General features: G+C 35.3%; 2 protein-coding genes across 4 annotated transcripts; both read right to left on the reverse strand.

Moving 5' to 3' along the window:
• Positions 1 to 763: 763 nt before the first annotated feature.
• LOC100776013 (serine/threonine-protein kinase GRIK1) lies at positions 764 to 8,345 on the reverse strand. Of its 3 annotated transcripts, none has more exons than XM_006592638.4 (13): positions 6,457 to 8,345; positions 6,054 to 6,245; positions 5,526 to 5,926; positions 4,883 to 4,957; positions 4,755 to 4,799; positions 4,413 to 4,487; positions 3,202 to 3,289; positions 2,941 to 3,065; positions 2,344 to 2,439; positions 1,786 to 1,852; positions 1,588 to 1,703; positions 1,398 to 1,476; positions 764 to 1,242 (listed from the first exon to the last, which is right to left on the reverse strand). In XM_006592638.4, the coding sequence occupies exons 3-13, from the start codon at positions 5,841 to 5,843 to the stop codon at positions 1,097 to 1,099; spliced, it is 1,230 nt and encodes a 409-aa protein (XP_006592701.1). In that variant the 5' UTR covers positions 5,844 to 5,926; positions 6,054 to 6,245; positions 6,457 to 8,345; the 3' UTR covers positions 764 to 1,096. The 3 variants fall into 3 exon arrangements, with proteins under 3 accessions (XP_006592701.1, XP_003540182.1, XP_040863109.1); XM_003540134.5 differs by having other exon boundaries at positions 5,526 to 5,936; XM_041007175.1 differs by having other exon boundaries at positions 1,100 to 1,242; positions 1,398 to 1,457; positions 5,526 to 5,936.
• Positions 8,346 to 8,491: 146 nt separating this feature from the next.
• On the reverse strand, positions 8,492 to 15,473 carry LOC100820539 (beta-galactosidase 8). Its single transcript, XM_003540132.5, has 19 exons — positions 14,719 to 15,473; positions 14,549 to 14,644; positions 14,257 to 14,369; positions 14,115 to 14,181; positions 13,951 to 14,043; positions 13,596 to 13,739; positions 13,370 to 13,458; positions 13,086 to 13,191; positions 12,887 to 12,974; positions 12,550 to 12,668; positions 12,012 to 12,173; positions 11,570 to 11,772; positions 11,384 to 11,478; positions 10,504 to 10,613; positions 10,215 to 10,328; positions 9,835 to 9,936; positions 9,359 to 9,570; positions 8,938 to 9,274; positions 8,492 to 8,847 (listed from the first exon to the last, which is right to left on the reverse strand). Exons 1-19 carry the CDS (start codon positions 14,881 to 14,883, stop codon positions 8,740 to 8,742), a joined length of 2,523 nt encoding a protein of 840 aa, XP_003540180.1. The 5' UTR covers positions 14,884 to 15,473; the 3' UTR covers positions 8,492 to 8,739.
• Positions 15,474 to 18,595: the final 3,122 nt, after the last annotated feature.

The following is an 18,595-nucleotide window of genomic DNA, read 5'->3' on the forward strand; positions in this document are numbered from 1 at the left end:
ATTCCACTCTTTCATTTCTTTTATTCGTTACACTTTATTTTTATGAAAACAAGCCATAAAAAATAAACAAAAAAAAATAATAGATTCTACTTAATAATTTTTTGAAGTCAAGTCCACCTTCAACTTGTATATACTGTTGGTGCCGTATGAAACTTAAAAATATACTTAGACAAGGGAGCTTTCGATATTTGTTGAAGGAACCTTTCCTAGCGACCAAAATGCACGTTTTCTTTTTCTTCAAACGATACCAATATCTTCCATGCACCAGCTCATGCTAGCTACTGGATACAGTGAGAGAAAGAGCCGTGGAGAATGGGACTTGTCAGTTATAGTTGAAGATCTTAAATTGCAAGTCAAATGGTAAAAATCCCAAATATATATATATATATATATATAAAACCTTAAGGAGGGTGGTGACGACAATACAGCCAAAATCTGCCTCTACTTTTGTTTGTTTCCGTGGGATGAATAAGACTTTTCTTCAGGAGTACCACGCGTTTACGACAACGAGAACCGAACTTATGGAACGAATAACAACTTTATCCCATTATAATAATAGTTGCAATGGCTTTTGAGTTGGAACTTCTAACTTCTCATCTAAAAGTAAGTTCAATTGCCAGTTGCTCCGCCGGGAGGTTTGGCAAGAATCCACTATGACAAAGACCTTAAGAGTGGAGTTTCATAAAATTTGACAATCAAAAACTAAGTTCATGCTTAGCGTGGATTGTTGAATAATCAAATTCTTTGAATGTTAAAGCAAAGCTAACAAAAACACTCCAAGGAATGTATAAAGAGTATGAACTGAACACAATTCGGCACGTGTTTGAGAAATAAAAAAAACAAACAAAAAAAACTCGTTCTATGCGAAAGAGCTGTATATACAAGACCTCTAAGTCCGTAGAAGACACAAAATGCTCCTCAACACAAAAATAAACATGACTTAGTTGACTACTTATCGTTGGCAACATGAGCTGTATTTTCTTAATTCCCAAGGATTCTTTGGAGACTCCCTCTACAATCATAACATGTCTCCGTGGGGAAAAATTAATGGGCCTTTTCACTGTACATAAGAAATCCAACTTAGAATCAGTGTGGGTCAATCAAGTATATCGCTCCCATCAGAATCTTCAGTAACCATGCTCTTACGTTTGCACCAACATAAGTACCCGGGAATTGGCCCATCGTCTCCAATAACCCAGATATGCTCAGCAACATCGCCCAATGTCATCCTTAGTTCTGGGTCTGCAGAACACAGTTCAATTGAGAAACATAAAATGATGGGCCCCCCGAAATAAAATCAGGATGATGATGAAGTTTGTGTGTAACGAAAGGAAGAGCAAATTGACATGGAATATAATCAATATAGTTATGTCTGAGAAAAGTTGAATGCCACATACCTTTGCATAGTAATCCTTCTATTAAATTCTTTAACTGGGGGTTAATGTCCTCTGGCAGAACTAAAGGATCATTGACTATCTGGATAGAAAAGAAGGAAAACTGTAAGCTCAGATTTCTGTGGTAAGGTTAAAAACAGGTAACATGAATACTACGTAATAATATTAGAGGGTAAGTTAACATATGTCTTACTTTGTCATATGTGTCTTGAAGTGTGTCTCCAAGAAATGGGTATTCACCCAAAATCATACAGTACAAAGTAACTCCTACTGCCCACGTGTCAGAAGCTTTACCATGATAAGTAAGACCTAAATAATATCAACAAAAACTGCAGTGAGAATATGTACTTTCATACATTCCACAGAGCAAGCATGAAAAGAAGTCTGTAACCTAAACAACATTCTGGTGCAGTGAAAACTGGAGTGCCAGGTGATCGACGAAGTTCGTCATTGCCATCCTGCAAAATGAAACGAAAGTATTGATTCCTATTAGTTGTGAAGATAATCTTAGGACACATGTAAATGTCACCAATATATCGAAGGAACAAGTGCAAAAGGGTGAGTAATGTACTTGGGGATGTCAAAAACATTAATTAGATAAGATATCTCTATGATTAATCATTTTCAACTTCCTTGGTCCTGACCTTCTCAGACTAGCTAAATTCTTCTATATACCATAGAAAATTCAAAATTCCCAAGAGTGGAGTCATAATCCAATGGATTTGCAAAGATATGATATCAGCACAATGAAGCAAAAAATTAACAAAAAAAAGGCTTCAACCTCTTAAATTATGTAACCGACAAATTAACAAGGTACCTACACCAGCTTGCTTTCAAGTTTCAACCAATCAAATTTTAAATTCACACATAAAATAATGTCACAGGCTTGGAATAAACTCATCAGCTTTCATATCTTTTGACGTATCATTAAGCTCAGTAATTACATCACCTCAAATGCCTGGCTGACACTGAAATCCCCTATTTTTACAGTGCCATGACGAGTAATCAACAGATTATCAGGTTTTATATCCCCATGCACTATATTCTGCATTGAAACAAATCAATATCAAATCACCGTAGTAGCATAGTCAAACTATTTCAATGCATGTAACATGAATGAGCCTGAACACGTACAATAAATGATATGATGGTTACGACTTACGAAGTTTTTTAAGTACGCCTATCTAGTATCATGTATTTCCAGTGATATGCAAAAAATTTCCTTCAGCCACTCTAGCCCTAAACCATTAATTTTAACGGCTTCCCCTAGCCAAACAAAACCAATTTTAATTTTTAAGAGTGTGAAGGATAGCATACATTAGCCTACAAGTTACCAAAATAAAAAAATTGCAGCAGTGCCAACTTGTTATCCAAATCATAAATGTTTTTGGTACAGGAAAATCCTAAAATGTGAAATACATAAACTAAAAACCTAAAAATTGTTCCCATGTGTAAAATTGTTTGTTTTTTTGAAAAAAAAGGGGGTGTGGGGGGGGGGGGGCACCGAGTCATCATAAACCAGAAAAAGATTTGGTTGAGACAATACATGAGCATGGAGATATGTTAATCCTGAGACTATATCACGCAAGTATTTCCTAGCAGTCTCTTCACCTAATGCACAAGGATGACCTGTACCCTCGCACACCCATTTGCTTTCCACATATTCAAGTACTGTAAAAGTAAACAACGGCAGTTAATCATAGAACTTATTGGAGATTCTTAATTAAACTTGAGGCTCAAAACATATGTACAAATTACAGGAGCTGTCATCACTAAATAACAAAACCAAGAAACTAGCATTGGGTACCCATGTAGAAGTCATCCGACTCTGGATCATCAATCACCTCAATGAGATTGACTATATTAGGATGTTCCACCATTTTCATAATCAATACCTGAAAATAATGTATTTGTGTCTATAAAATACTGCAGGAACAGTAAAGAACATCCAAAAAATTGAGTTAAACAATATAATAAATCATAAAATGAACAAAACAGGAAGCAAAATAAAAAGTTCTCTTGGCAAAAGATAGAAGTAATGTTGAAATGTATTGGGAAAAACCATGTCCCACATTATTAGAGACAGTGCCTGAATAGTATATATAAATGGAGGGCAACCCTCATCCTATGAGTTAACTTTTCGGGTTAAGTTAGTCTCTAAGCTCCAATTCTAAGATGGTACAACCTATCTTAGCAATTGTTGTTGGGCCTATCGAGCCACCAATTATTGGGCCGTTATCGGACCACCCGCAAATGTTTAGTCATACAAACTTCACACTCGAGATGTCTAGTCCTTGACACAAGAGAGTGTGTTGGTGATCTCACATCAACTAGTGATATACCCAAAATAGAGTATATAAATGGGGGACAATCTTCGCCTCTTGAACTAACTTTTGGAATTGAGTTAGGCTCAAATCCAAATTCTAAAATGGTATCAAAGCCTATCCTAGATCCATTATTGAACAACCTACCATCTTATCAATGCATCAAGCCTAATAGTGTTAGACTAGAGATAATGACAAAATAATGAATATATATATATATATATATATATATATAAATGGAGGGCAAACTTCACCCTATGAGCTAGCATTTCAGGTTGAGTTATGCCCTAAGCTCAAATTCTAAGAAAATGGACCATAAAACATTGGCAACAGAAAAATGTTTGTTTTCCAAAACTGACCTTATGCATGCTATATTGCTACGGTATTAAAAAATCAAGGAGGACTATATTCCATAAGAACAGTACATCTCTAGCAGCAGCAAATTTAGTAGTAGTTTCAATATATTGTTAGTCAAGATAAAGTGCCATATGAAGCAGTAGCTGCTAGCTTCTAGTTGCTAGGTAATAACCAATGTGTTGGCATAGTTCATTAGTTCAATATATTTACATTTGTCAGGCACAAATTATGATCAAAGATAATAAAAAGAAAAGCCCAGTGCCTGAACATAAATGGGGACCCCCTGGATAACCCTATATTGTTCATTTTTAAAAAAAGATACTAAAAAGAAATATACCTCACGTAGAACATCAGTCATGGCAGTCTCAGATGGTGCAACTCGAAGCTTTTGTAAGTGAGACTTGTGAAAGGACTGCAGTTCAAAAGAGTTAACCTCTAAATATCTGTGCCCTTATCTTGATAATAACATTACACACATGCATGTAGCAGTGAGGCAGTGAGCCTTTGATTAGTTCTTATGTCCTTATGTAATACAGTGCAATCTGTCAGTCACACTAGCTAGTCCAACAATCTACCAATGTCGCACTTCACTACTGTCAGGAGCAGTGATTACTGCCCTTTTACAAAAATCCTGCTATTATGAAGTAATCTGCCTGCTCATACCAAAAAGTGTCCTTACCTTAATTGCATAATGCTTTCCATCAACACTACTTCGATAAAGAGCCTGCGATGCGTGTCAAGGAAGGGCTCAGGACAGTGGATTCCATGAGAATAAAGAAAAGATAATTCTGCAAAAACTATGCTTACCACTTTGCCATAGCTTCCGCAACCAATTTTATACTCTCGAACATATTCATTTATCATCTTGTTCCCATTTTCATCCTGAAGGGATGAAAATATTTAAATAAAGGCAATGATAATAAAAAAAGATATTCGTTACAGCAGACAAACTTTGCCTGAATACAGATCACACCATTCAGATAGGTTTAAAAACACTGACAAGACAAGAAATTCAAGACCAAAAACATGTAGACTGTAATCTCTATATTTATGGTTACAACTTACAAGTGAAGGAAAGTAGAACAAAAGCAACAACTAGGGAGAACAAAATTGCACCAAAACATTTCAAAGTTCATCCCTGATTCAATGTCATGTCAGGAAAAAAGGTAAAAATAGTGTCTAAAAATAAACTCAACTTCCCTTTATCATGTAGCAGTCATTAAAAATTAACAAGAGTTCTTTTGTAATTATATTAAATAAAATTAAAAAACTTCACAAAAATTCGTGAAGGTCTGGATACAATAAGGTGATCAAAACACTAAGAATTCAGTTTTCACCAACAATAAACTCAAGACCACTCACATCAAAACAAGCCAACCTAGTCTTGACGTTTCACTATAAATAGAAAGCAACTTTATAGCAAAAACAAAAATGATACTCCCATGGATACCTCTGAGCGATCAAGTTTGCAAGTCTCCTTAACAGGAAACGGCCTGCAAACCATGCCATTCTCAGCTCTGAAGTTCAAAATATCCTCTGAACGGTTGCGTACAGCTTGCACCTCATTATCATCTCCACTGGTGCAGTTACTAGTAACATCACCACTATATGTCTCTTCACCTTCAGTTTCTCCATCCAATAATAGCCCCTGGGAGAGAAGATTACTGATGCTACGTTTAGCCCGACGCGGTCTTGGTTTTTGGACAAATCCAAAGCAACCACAGCAGCCCATCATTTTGGAAAATGAAAAACTCTTATAATCTCCCATCACAGCATCAATCTGACGCACCTCAAACGGCCAAAGCCAATATCCTAATAACTAACTTCTCTTCTCTCTGCACTCTGCTGACCCTGCAAATAGCTTTCACAACATGAATCTCATCAAAAGGGTGAAAACCAAATTGGGTTACCAGAAACTGCATGGATTAAGCACAATCACAAAACAAGATTGTAGTTGCTCCTTAAGAAAGATGATTACCTGATATGAGAGGAACGGAAGGGCCTCAAGCCCTGTTTAGCATTGCTATTCCAATGGATGCCATTCAGCTAGGTGGATTAAACGGCTACAGAAATTAAAGCCACTACGATTCACACCCAACATTGCGATAACTCCAGTTTATAACAACGGTTGCAGGCTCAGCCCACAACTCACCACCAAAAATTCGTTGACCTTTTGCATAAACAGGGACAGGAAAAAAAATTTAAAATTTTAAAAAATAAAAAAATAAAAGCTACAGATTAATAAAAATAATATTGAATATTGGGAAAATAGAAATAAAAGAGAGAACAGAAGCTTCGGACGCCATCAAAGAGAAACGTCAACGACAGAGTCCATTATTATAATTAAATTATAATAAATAACAAAATGTTCAACAATTTACCTCTCTGTCTCTCTCTCTCTTTTTCCTTGGGGAAAATGACAAAATGGAAGAACCCTATCTCTGCGGCTCCGAAAGCCTGAAATTCCAGGACGAATCGACGGCTTTTAGAAGTCAGACTCGGAATCGGAACCCTAAATCCAAAATTCAATGGAGAAAGCTGCAAATGCCACAGAAGCAAGCCGAGGGAAACGAAAACCCTATTACAATTGTGATTGTTAATGATGAGGGGAATGCGGTGAAATGGGGGGGGGGGGGGGATCGTAATGCAGAAAAACCCTAGGCGGAAGAAATCGATCGATCGGGAAGACAGAGAGAGAACAAAAAAATGATTAAATACAGCGAAGCTAAAAAGAGGGGCAGAATAGCAATTAAATTTTTTGTTCAATTTTTAGGAGGAATCCAACGACGGTAACAGGTTGGCCACGTTGGGGATCACTCATTTTATCACACTATAAATACAATTTATAACTGTTTCTACTTTCTAGCATAGGATTACAACCATATCTCATTATTAGACACGCCATGTAAGCATTTTTATAGCAGTTCAAATTAATATTTATAATTTATAATACATATACACAACAATCTATTGAAGTACTTTTTTTTTATTAATTTAATGAAAGACAACTTTTGTTTTCTTAATGTTTTCTGGTTCAATGACAAAGAAATAAACGTTTTTTGTTCTTAGTGTGACTAGTAACCTTTTTAAGTTTTTTTATTGTATCAAACTCAAAATTTAGTTGAAATTGACAATAAGAGATTATTTTTATCTAATAATATTGGAGAGGTTCAACTACTTGTTAAGTACTTAAGTTTGTTACACATTAATGTCTCAGATTTGAATAATGTTATACTGTATTTTCTTATAAATCTCACTATTATTTTCAGAAAAATAAAGTATTCAATAAAAACCTTAATATTATCGTATAAAGGAAGTAGAAGAGTTAATAAGAAAGTATTGTAAGAAGATTGAGAATTATGCAATCATGATCAAAACCTTAAAATTTGTTGAAGTTGTGGCATCTCAAATCTCAAATTCGGAGGAGGGTTTTCTTCTTTCTTAGTATGTTTTTTCAAGTTCAACTTGCTACTAACGAAGGGTTGCGTAATACTGATATCTGTCATGAGTCATGACAAAAGAAGACATATTCTTCATAAACGAATTGTTCATATGCTGTGTAATGTGTATGTATCCAAGGCAAATACATGGCCTACCATAATGTTTCACATCGCAATCATTTTCTTAACTCTTGTACTGGTCACATGCACTAAAGTTTTGCATTTATTCCTTAATAATGGAAGGCTCAAGTTGTTTGAAAATGCTCACAGTTTGTTGATGACTTTACGACACATTAAGATTGAAACCACTACCCCTGTTTAATTTACGAAAAAGCACTTGGAGAAGCATTGGCTTGATTTCTATTTTCTACTGATCAAAACTTAATGAATTTTAAATGTTCCATACATCCTCTTCCAATTAGTAAAATTTTGCCATACAATTATGCCAATCCAACTTCTCTCTTGAGTGAAAGTCAACACTCCTAAGCTCCAACATTTTAAGCCGTGTTTGGAGAAGTTTATCTTTTTTTTTTTCTTATTATCTTATCATGTAAATGCTTATATGTTGAAATTTATCTTTACAGGACCTCACTGTCTAGCTTCCTCACACCAACTAATGAGAACAACTTGTCTTGCAAGTTGGGAAACCAACCATCCTTTTCGGCCAAAGCAAAAGTAAAAATACCATTTATCACGTACTATCTTGCATCAGCTAAGAGACTTTTCGTTAGGAAGGAGTCTCAGGGTCAATATTACACTGGACCGAGGCCTTTGTTAGTGTATAAGAGAAGAAACAAAGGGCAATGAGTTGTAACAGAAATACAGTTAGGATAGTTAGCTGTGAAACAGTTATTCTGTTAGGGGAGTTTGTTAGAAAAAGGGGGGATAAATAGCCACTTCTCTTGGAGAGGAAGGGGGGATTTTTGAGAATTGTATTGTTAGACCTTGTGAGAGAAGAGTGCTACTCTGTGCATGGTTCTGTTAATCGTTCATAATTAATAAACTGATTCCTTTCTTGAGTCCATACAGAACTCATCTCTGAGTTGTGTTAGAGGATTTATTGAAGAAGAATCCTAACACTTTTCTCTTTCATTGCATGTGAAACTAGACTGTTTTAGTTGACTATTTTTTCTTGGATGTTCCTAGAATTGCAAATCTAGTTTTGCTTATTAGCAGGAATCATCTTCAGAAAATTGGGGAGTGTTATTGAAGCAACATGTATGTCTATGCACAAGTAGCTTCAACTGCTAAACTCTTTGCCATTCCTCTACAAGGGTCTCCGAATGTGTCACTTGATACTCCAACACTACAACTGCTTGATCCAATGCAGGCCTGTTTTAAGATCATTTGAGTCAGTTTAAACCATAGAGAAACATATCAATGTAACAAGGGAAAGAGAGAGCTAAAAATATTAGATAATACCTTCTGCACAATAGATAGAGCCTTGTTGCTGCTGCATCGTCCATGGTAGAAGTTACCACAGGTTCCAAGGGGTGTTCCATAGCTTGCAAATTTAATGGAAGAGATGACTTGGTTATCATGAGGGCAGGTGAGTGATAGTACAGGACCTACTTTTCTTCCTGATTCTGTTTCTGAGTTCCACAAGTCTACAGGTGGTGGGTGAGAATCGGATACATGCGCACACAAACTTTCTGTCTGTTTTGTGACAAAAGATATTTGTGTTGGATCACCTCCCCTTTCCTCAAACAATACAAGAATGTTGCCACTTGGTTTCAGCCACGATCGCGGTACATGGTATCTGCATGATTAGTGTCTTAGTGACATCATAAACTCAAGATTATCTTCATTTTTCAACTCCTCTTTTATGATATCCAACACTTACAGTGTCTGTGATGGCTTTTCACAATTCTTGCGACATTTGGATGCACTGTAAGGTCCTCTATAATTGCATGAGTCCGTGCAACTAGCATCTGAAGCGACATATGTAGGCCAGTATCGCCCGATGCGTTGCCCATTAACCCAAGCCTCGCCTTTTCCCATCCCCGTGAAGTCAATTGCAACTGGATCACTGCCGGATGGAGCAGAAAAAGTTGTCTAATCCAACATGTACTACATTAGTTAGTAGCAGAAATATTTTTTTCTTATATTAGCATTCCCTTAATTTAATTGATGTATGCTATTGCAAGTTGAAGATAACAGTTGTAGACACTTCTGTAAAAACTATAAAGATGAAACGAGAGTTTATAAGAAGTGGCCATCAGGATGGGAATCATTTAATTGTCTGTAAGTATGGGATAAGTATAATTCCAAATTCCCTTACTTATAACCAGTGAAACAAGAAAATGGAAATCTGATTACCTTGTACCAAGTCAATGGTTGGTTCTTAGGGAAGGTAGATTGCAAATTCCACTGTCCCGAACTCCCACTAGACAGACCCAAATCTTCCCCTTGGAGGCCAACCTGTATCAAGAAAATTAAGACTGCATTCTATGACTTCAACCAAGAAGGAAATATGCAATCCAATTGACTTGAGTTCTACTTCTTCAGGCTCTTGAAATAAATAATAGAATTTGATTTCTTATAGCATATAAACTTGTTAATCTATGAAATTCATAGGTTGAGAAAGAGAAAATCAATGTTACATACAAGTAAGCTTCATGGATAGATTTAAGTATCACATGAATCTCATCGATGTTTACTCGATTAAGTTATAGAAAGGAGAAAGTATGGTCTTTAACCTGATAGGTCCACTTCTGGGAGGAGAGATCAAGCGTGTTGCCATTTGCAAAACCTTTCAATATCACTGGACCAGTGATCCCCACTCCCCATGTGTCAAAAAAGGCTCCATAGTTCTGATGCATATAAGGTTTAATTAGTTGATGTTGTAATGACCAATGAGATAAATCACTAGACGAGCAAGCTAAATCATATGGACAGGAAACTAACAAGCCAATGCATAATTGCACACTATAAACCATAATTTCCCCTCTTGTAAATGCTTATACATCATGGTCAGAAAATCTGAACCTGAAGTCCCACAGTTAAACTCAAGAGATCAATTGTGTTCTTTCCAGCGACTAGTGTGACAGGGATGTCCACAGTGAACTTATATTTGCCACTGTTGCCTGGTTGACTCCCTGAAAAGATTTCAATAATATCGCACATAATTAATATTAGTTAATTCTAGAACAACTGAGAGCAACTAAATTGAATGAATATACTCTTTTAACATTTTAGGAGGGAGCAACTGTGAGCAACAGCTCTTGTGTTCTTACTTAAGTTCAAATCAACCTTTGATTTTATTTTCCCTACATCTTTAAAGTGATTCAAATTTTGCATGACAAGAAAAAAAATTCAAAATTACAATCATGTTAAAACTTGGTGTATCCTCTTCACATTTATTAAATCTAGACTTAATAACATATTTTCAACCGTTTCGAGTAGAACAGAGTAGTACTTAATGTTCCATGTAATTTCAGTGATTTGATTTTGATTTGGGTTAGATAGTTTGAGGTCATAAAATTGGGTGAAATTTTATCTAACAACTTTAGTTATGTCTTTCTGATCTATAGCCAGCCAAACACTTCTGATTGCCTCCCTACAATGAAAGGCAAGAGTAGACTTAGGTTGCTTTACACCTCTCTAAGTCTAACTTCATTACCAGCACTGAGAGGTGTGCCAAGAAAATAGGAGGGGAAGAACCCATTTTGAACTGCGGGTCTTAAAATGATACCAAGGTGTACATAACCAGCAATTAAAGAGGAATCTCACCTAACTAAAGAATAGAATACATAGGGACATTCAATTATATAAAACATAAAAACATATGAATATTTAGGAAGAACATTTGTAGAGGCAGAGTGATCCAGACATATAATCAATTGACTATGCTTTAGTTTGTATTTACCTGCAAGCTTCCCATTAATAAAGGCATGAAGGGCATGACCAAGTGATTCAATGTGAAGGACAGTTTGAGAACTAGCATCAGCCTTATAATCAATGCTTTAAAAAAACACGAGAGCAGTGCCATCAAGGAGCAGAAAATTATAAGTCAGAGGGAATGTCTTTCAACCTTGGAGAGGCCTATATCTACCTTAATGAGTACCACAAGTAATCACTTTTATCAGCTGTTGTATTTATTTGCTCCAATAATCCAGTTTGTGAGAATGAATCGGTCTTCGAAATACCCACTGGTTCACTAATCCAACTCCATCCTGTACTAGAAGCTTCTGAAGAACCAATATCTTCTTTTGAAGATTCAGTTGTAAAGCTTGAAATTGCAGATGCAGAATTAATCTGTCAAACAAAATGTTATTTTTACTACATGCTACTTACTTCTTGGACTAGCAAATAACAGAAATGTTTTTGACTTCCGATACACTAATCACAAAATGACTATTAATTACACATTCAAAGTAATTCCTGCCAATAAAACTATCTATTTTGATTGGGAAAATCAACCAATATCACATTTTTTGTTACAAAATCCATTTGTGAAGCCACATAGACACGAAAATGAAGTTGGTGAGGCAAACCTTTGCAGTATTAAGCACTACACTCTTGCAGTCTGGTAAGATGCTCACAGACCATGCAGGCAAGTGATATGAATTGCCACTGAAGTTTACTGTTACATCAGATTTGGTGCCTACGTTAGCAAGGAAGGCCGCACATACAGATCCTGTCTTGTAAACTGCAGCCTGGGGTTTAGATATTATAAAATACATTATGGAGAGACTAATTTTTCATAAAACATATCAAATGTGGTAGCATGGAAGAGAAATAGGCATCAGCATACAGCAACATTTTGCCACGAACAATAAAAAGCAACACTCAGGAAATTGCAAAGGAGGAGGTAACCAGAGAAACCTATCACGATGAGCCTGTATACAATTGGTGATTGTGTCAAAATTCCACTCCATGCAGGTCATTTCCAGGGAAAGAAACTTCCAAATTTGAAAAACTAGGAGAACTTCAGGTTCAATGGTTCATAATATGTTTACCCAGAAATTCCATCCCAAGACATGGAGTAATATGTTTTAATGGACCAAAAGTTTCAAAATAAACCATTTATACCTCTAGGTTTGGACCAAGGGATGTAATTGTTGGATCAGTAGCTATCAATGCTTCTTCACAAAGCTTTATGGCCTTGTGCACTTCTTTAAGGTGGCCCCACTTAGGCTGTCTAATAATTCCTGAAGCACACAGTAAATTTTTTTATAAAAACCGTCACAATATTACCCAGTGTAATTTGCCTTCTATAAATAACAAATAAACTGTACATGCAATACTTTTTATTTATCTTCAATGCATATGGAAGATAAGCTGAACTCAACTGACAATTGGTGGTGCATTTGTGATGTCTACGATGTCAACAATAGATATGCAATAAGAAGGTAGAACGAATGCATACCATACTCGTCAATTGGTGCATCATAATCATAACTTGTAGCAATGAAAGGTCCACCAGAAGCTCGGTCAAAGTTGGTTCCTCCATGGTACTGTTTCAGTGCAAGCAATAAAAAATGTTACAGATTTCCTCTTAGGGCCAAACTCGTTTTTGAAGTATCATATAAAATGAACTGAAACCACCACATTTAAGATTGCATTACCATATAATAATTTTGAAATGTTCCTCCTCGCTGGAAAAAGCGTGCCACGGCAAATGCAAGATCTTCCACAGGTCGGTAAGGAACAGCACCACCGAACACAAGAAACCTACCATTCCAAAGAATTCAAAACAACAATAACAACTAAAACCTTATTTCAAATAATTCAAAAGATAAAAAAAAAAAAAAAAGAGTGGAAGTAATAAGATACAAAACTGATCATATGACATTTCAAGGGATACATTTCATTGAATAGCCAATTGATTTAAATAGAAAAAGACCCTAACCATCCACTCCAATTCTCAGTCCACATTTTTGGTTTTGTGTTAGAGTTTGGTGTAAATTCATCGCCGTAAAATCCATTCCATGTATTAATCTGCGGGTGGTTACAGTATTAATAAAGTAAAATGAATGTATACATCATACTGTGATTGCTCTTTTCAGGATGACAAACAATCTAGGAAAACATCAACCAGCAACACTTGATGTTGACAAATAAAAGAGAAAACTTACAATTGGATCAGGAGCATCTGCTTGCAGACACATGACCCATGGAACCCCTGTATCAAGAGATGTAGCCATAGTTGCTGCCCACTTAATGTAGGATTTACCCGCAGCACCGTAGGCCGTATCAATGTTTCCATACTCATTTTCAATCTGACATTAGTAAGTACAATTATTCTCATATTGATCAAACATAACCTTTCGCCCAAAAATAAAAAATCCAGAAAAATATTATGATTTATAAGATAACAATACTTCAACATCTGGTTGTTACTAATATCATTAAAAGAAAACACACGCACGCAAAATTGACCATGTATATAACCAAAAAACATGAATTTATTAAATCAGAAAACATAAAAACCTGAGATAAAATAACAGGTCCTCCTTGGGAGGCATATAGCTTCTCTTGCTTGATCATATCCACAATTTTGGCAGTGAATCTCTTCATTTCTGCCTGAAGAAAAAGGTTTTGGTGAGTGAACTTGGATCCAAGGAAAATATCACAAAGTAGAAGGAGATGGTTACCTTGAAAGGTTCATTGTCAGTTCGGAACTTGATTCCCGGAATGAAGTGCAGCCAAACAGGGAAACCACTGTTGAGAAATGAAACCCCTCAATTAGACATGAACACCCCTAGAAAATAAAACACAAAAAGGACCAAACTTTACCCATAGTTCCATTCAGCACACACGTACGGACCAATGCGGAGATGGACATAGAGACCAGCTGCAGCCACTGTCTTCACAAATTTCACCAAGTCCTTCCTCCCATCAAAATCATACTGCCAAATTTCTTTTCGACTTCGTTAGTCTTTTCATTCAAAATCACACACACACACAAAAAAAAAATGTTCAACTTTTCATGCTTTCAACAAATGCAATGCTGAAACAATAAGCCATAGGAATATACAAAAAAAAGAAGAAGAAGAAAGAAAATGAATGGGAAGAGAAGAAAAAGAACCTGGCCTCGAACTGGTTCGTGTAAGTTCCAGAAAACATAAGTCTCAATCACATCCAACCCTCCATCTTTGGATTTCTGAATAAGGTCTGGCCACATCTGCGACATTACCCTCTTTAAGTTCAAAGAAAAGAAACACAGAAACACACGAAGAGAGAAAGAGAGAGAGAGACCTCTGGAGTACTACGAGGGTAATGAATGGAGCCAGAGATCAAGACCCTGCGCTTGCCGTCGATGACCAATGCTCTGTGATCATACTCTACATTGGCGCAGAACAACTTGGGAGTGTGAATGCAGAGCAACCAAAACAGAACCAACACAATCTGTGCCGGTCTCATTTTTTTGTTATTTTCTTTTTGTTTCTGTTTCCCAGAACAGAGACAATGGAGCAAACCCACAAGAAAAGGAAGACACTTTTTCTGAACCAAAGTGGCAACAAATAATGGGGTTGCCCTGTTTGTTAACACAATGCAAAGCAAGCTTACTTTGCTTTATGTGTTACTTGGGTCATGTCTCACATGCGTGTGAAATGCAAGTGCAAATGATGTTGCTTTGTGAAGATATATAAATGGAAAATAAAAGTAGTTTAGGAAATGACAGAGATCATAAAACTTGGAGAGAGGGAAGGGAATCAAATGGGAGAAGAAGTAGAGTGAAGAATATAGAGCTAAGCTAAGCAGCTATATATGTAATAATATGTACATGTATTTGTTATTTAATAGTAGTATTTATTTATTGCGCAGTGAGAAAAGGACACGCCAGGTGACAGATGTGTGTGTTAACGAAGACAAAAAGGTTGTCGGTGAGATCGTCGTGTTGCTCTGCGTGTCAATGGTGGAGGGTGGAGAGTGGAGCACAGAGGAAAATGGGGTCTTTTCAATCAATGTGAGAACTGAGAACAATGGCGGTCAAAAATGGATAGTGAGAAGAGAACTGAGAAGAGAAAGTGGGATGTGGCGTACGGTGAAACAATGACTGATGGATTTTATGACATAAGGACAATAATTTGACAAAGCTAAGGTTAAACTATTAAAGAACCGCTGACAGAAAAAGGCTAGTATTTCAGAAAACAGGGCTGCAGCTGTAACCAGTAACGACCAACCTATTTCATGCAATATTCACCCTAATTTGGTAACATTATAAATATTAGGAATATATTTTTTAATATACTTTTTTATTAATTAAAAATCATAAAATTTAGTATATCTTATATCTTATTTAATAACTCTTTCTTGATTTTATAGTTTTCTAAAAACTTTGATTAATAAGAAAAAATGTGTTAGGAGAATTGTGTTAGAGAGTATATTTTTAATAATTATATATATATATATATATATATATATATATATATATATATATATATATATATATATATATATATATTTTACAGCATTTGGATATTCTACTCTTCCTGTTTTTGGTCGTGATGTTTTCCTGCTTTTTAGAATTTGTTTTGAATCAGGGAAGAAAATGAATCATTAAAACCAAACCAATACTTAAAATTCTGAGTATGCGCTAGGAACAAAGTGTATATCATTAAAATTCTGGATTTGTAGTTTCCAAAAATATTTAATGGGAGAATTTTACTGTTACTTAGACAAAGTTGTTACTTATATAGATATAGATATGCGATTTCTACTAAAAACCAGCAGTTAAAATCAAATATAGTCCTTCTACACCTTTTACTTCCTTTATGTTTTCCTAAAACCAAAATCCACACTTAAATACTAAAATGTACACTATGTTGGACATAATTAGTATAAAAAAGAAGAATGTAATTAGTCCTACAATTTATTAGGGTAATTGTTTTTTCGTTTTAACAAGACCATATATTATATATAAAATATGAAAAAAATATCATATATAAAATAGCACATTTACTAAATAAAGACCTGAGTGATTATAAAATTTATTAATTATATTTGATAAAATTGTATCTTTTGTTTATTGAAAAGATATATTTCTTTCTCCAACATAATTATATCAGATTACTTTTTTCACTGTAATTATTAATCATACCAGAAAAATGAAAGGTGTTGCTAGGTGCTCCCAGCATTATTGTTAGTGCATCCCATGTGAAAAGACAAAAATACCATCGTGTATTTTTAATAATATTTTTATGCACCCAGCTCATTCAGCTTGATTCACGCGTAGGTTTTTTTGATCCGCAGAAGCTATACTTGATCTGTAGTTGACACAAATGATTCGCATGTTTGTTACGGATCAAGTTGATCCGCAAATGAGTTGCTGATCAACTTGATCCGCAAGAAGCTTGTGTCTTTGTTTTTTATTTTAGATGGGGATTTTATTTTATTTTTTAATACGAATAACATAAAATTTGCACAAATTCAAACGTAAAATCATTCCAATCATAAAATAATATTACATTAACTTAAAGAGAGTGGAAAGAAATAAAATTAGCATCAAATACGACAATTAAGCCATGCTAATTTTGCGACAAGGACATAGACATATTATCTTCCATTTCGATTACATGCTTACTAAAAGCAGCTAAAATTTCTATTGGCTCGAATTTTTTCCAGTAGTTAGAATGCACTAACACCTTTAACACGTCATCATTGATTTTCAATTCAATAATTTCGAATTTGATAATTTTATCTGAATACTCATAGTGACTTGGTTGTCGGAAAAACAATCGTCTTACCGTTTGTGTTTCACGAATACCATAAGGGGGAATCCCATGAGGCACAACTTCCTTGATCAAATCCTTCAATTTATCCATGGTACATCCGAAAGGAATATCAAACTTTTTGGGATTTTTTCTTGTGAACGAGTAACCAACAAACTCATTTTGGCGTCGCATGTTCCACTTCCCATTGTAATATAGCAGGGCATCATGAGTAAGGGTCATAGTGGCTTCAAGTATGTTTAATAAACCCTCTGGTGTTCTACCAATAGTGCATAATAACTCAATTGGACCAACACTTGAAAATTGATGATTACATATTAACATTGTATTAACATCATCATCATTTTTCAGTTGCATACGTTGAAAGCAAAGATGATTACCTATATCTGTGAATGGTTGCCGGTAGTAAATTTCATCGAAATATTGTCCGTCGATTAGCTGAAGGGTATTGTGTATTGTGGTTTTTAACGTTTGAAAATTACAAGCGTTAGGTACTCGAAAAGGCACTGGAGTGGAGGTTTGAAAATAAACACCATTGTCGTTGTGAACAATAGAACCATTTGGAAGAATAAAATCGAATATGGAGTTCACAATTGTCTGACTGCTTGTTTCTCCTAAGAATGTCATACTTTGTTCAAAGAGTTGAGTTAGGAATGAATGTTTGATTTTTGACAGTGTTCGACTGTATGATATATATAGATGAGTTTTAGTATCATTGATTCAATTTTTTAAAATAAATACATACGTGCGCACATGATTTATGTCTGTGTTGTCAACCACACCAATGACGTGACATGTTAACACGCTTTATGTTAACACGCTTGCATTTCCCAATGTGTAGTCAAGTCTTACAGTGTCCTGCACGCTTTATGTTAACATGCTTGCATTTCCCAATGTATTGTCAACACAGACAACGATTTATGATACATGCGTACTTTATTTTAATTGCACCAATTATTTTTTTCCGAAAAAACAACAATTAACTGATAGTTTTTATGTTGACATAAGAAATAAACAAAGGTACATTTTCAATCATCATTTAAGTCAACATAGTCTCTTTTGTACATCGCGAAGCTTCTATAATGTTGCATTCTACTAATATCTGGAGTTGGCCACTGCTTCGCCTGAAGATGACAATTGCTAGACCATAACAATGTTATCGGCAATAAAGGACAACGGTATTTTAAATAAATCTGTCGTACATGCAAAAAAAAAAATATTAACTCAATCGTACACAAGTGATTTCATAAATATAAAAAAAACTTTATATCTATAATGTACCTGAACAAAATGATTGTCATAGACGTGACCAATACAAATTATGCGATGTACCGAAGAATCTCTCGGTGGTTGACTTCTAAGAGGAAAGAATGTCATGCTTTGTTGGTGAGACAAGGATA

This window comes from Glycine max, chromosome 12 (genome assembly GCF_000004515.6).
Source record: "Glycine max cultivar Williams 82 chromosome 12, Glycine_max_v4.0, whole genome shotgun sequence".
Lineage (NCBI taxonomy): Eukaryota > Viridiplantae > Streptophyta > Magnoliopsida > Fabales > Fabaceae > Glycine > Glycine max.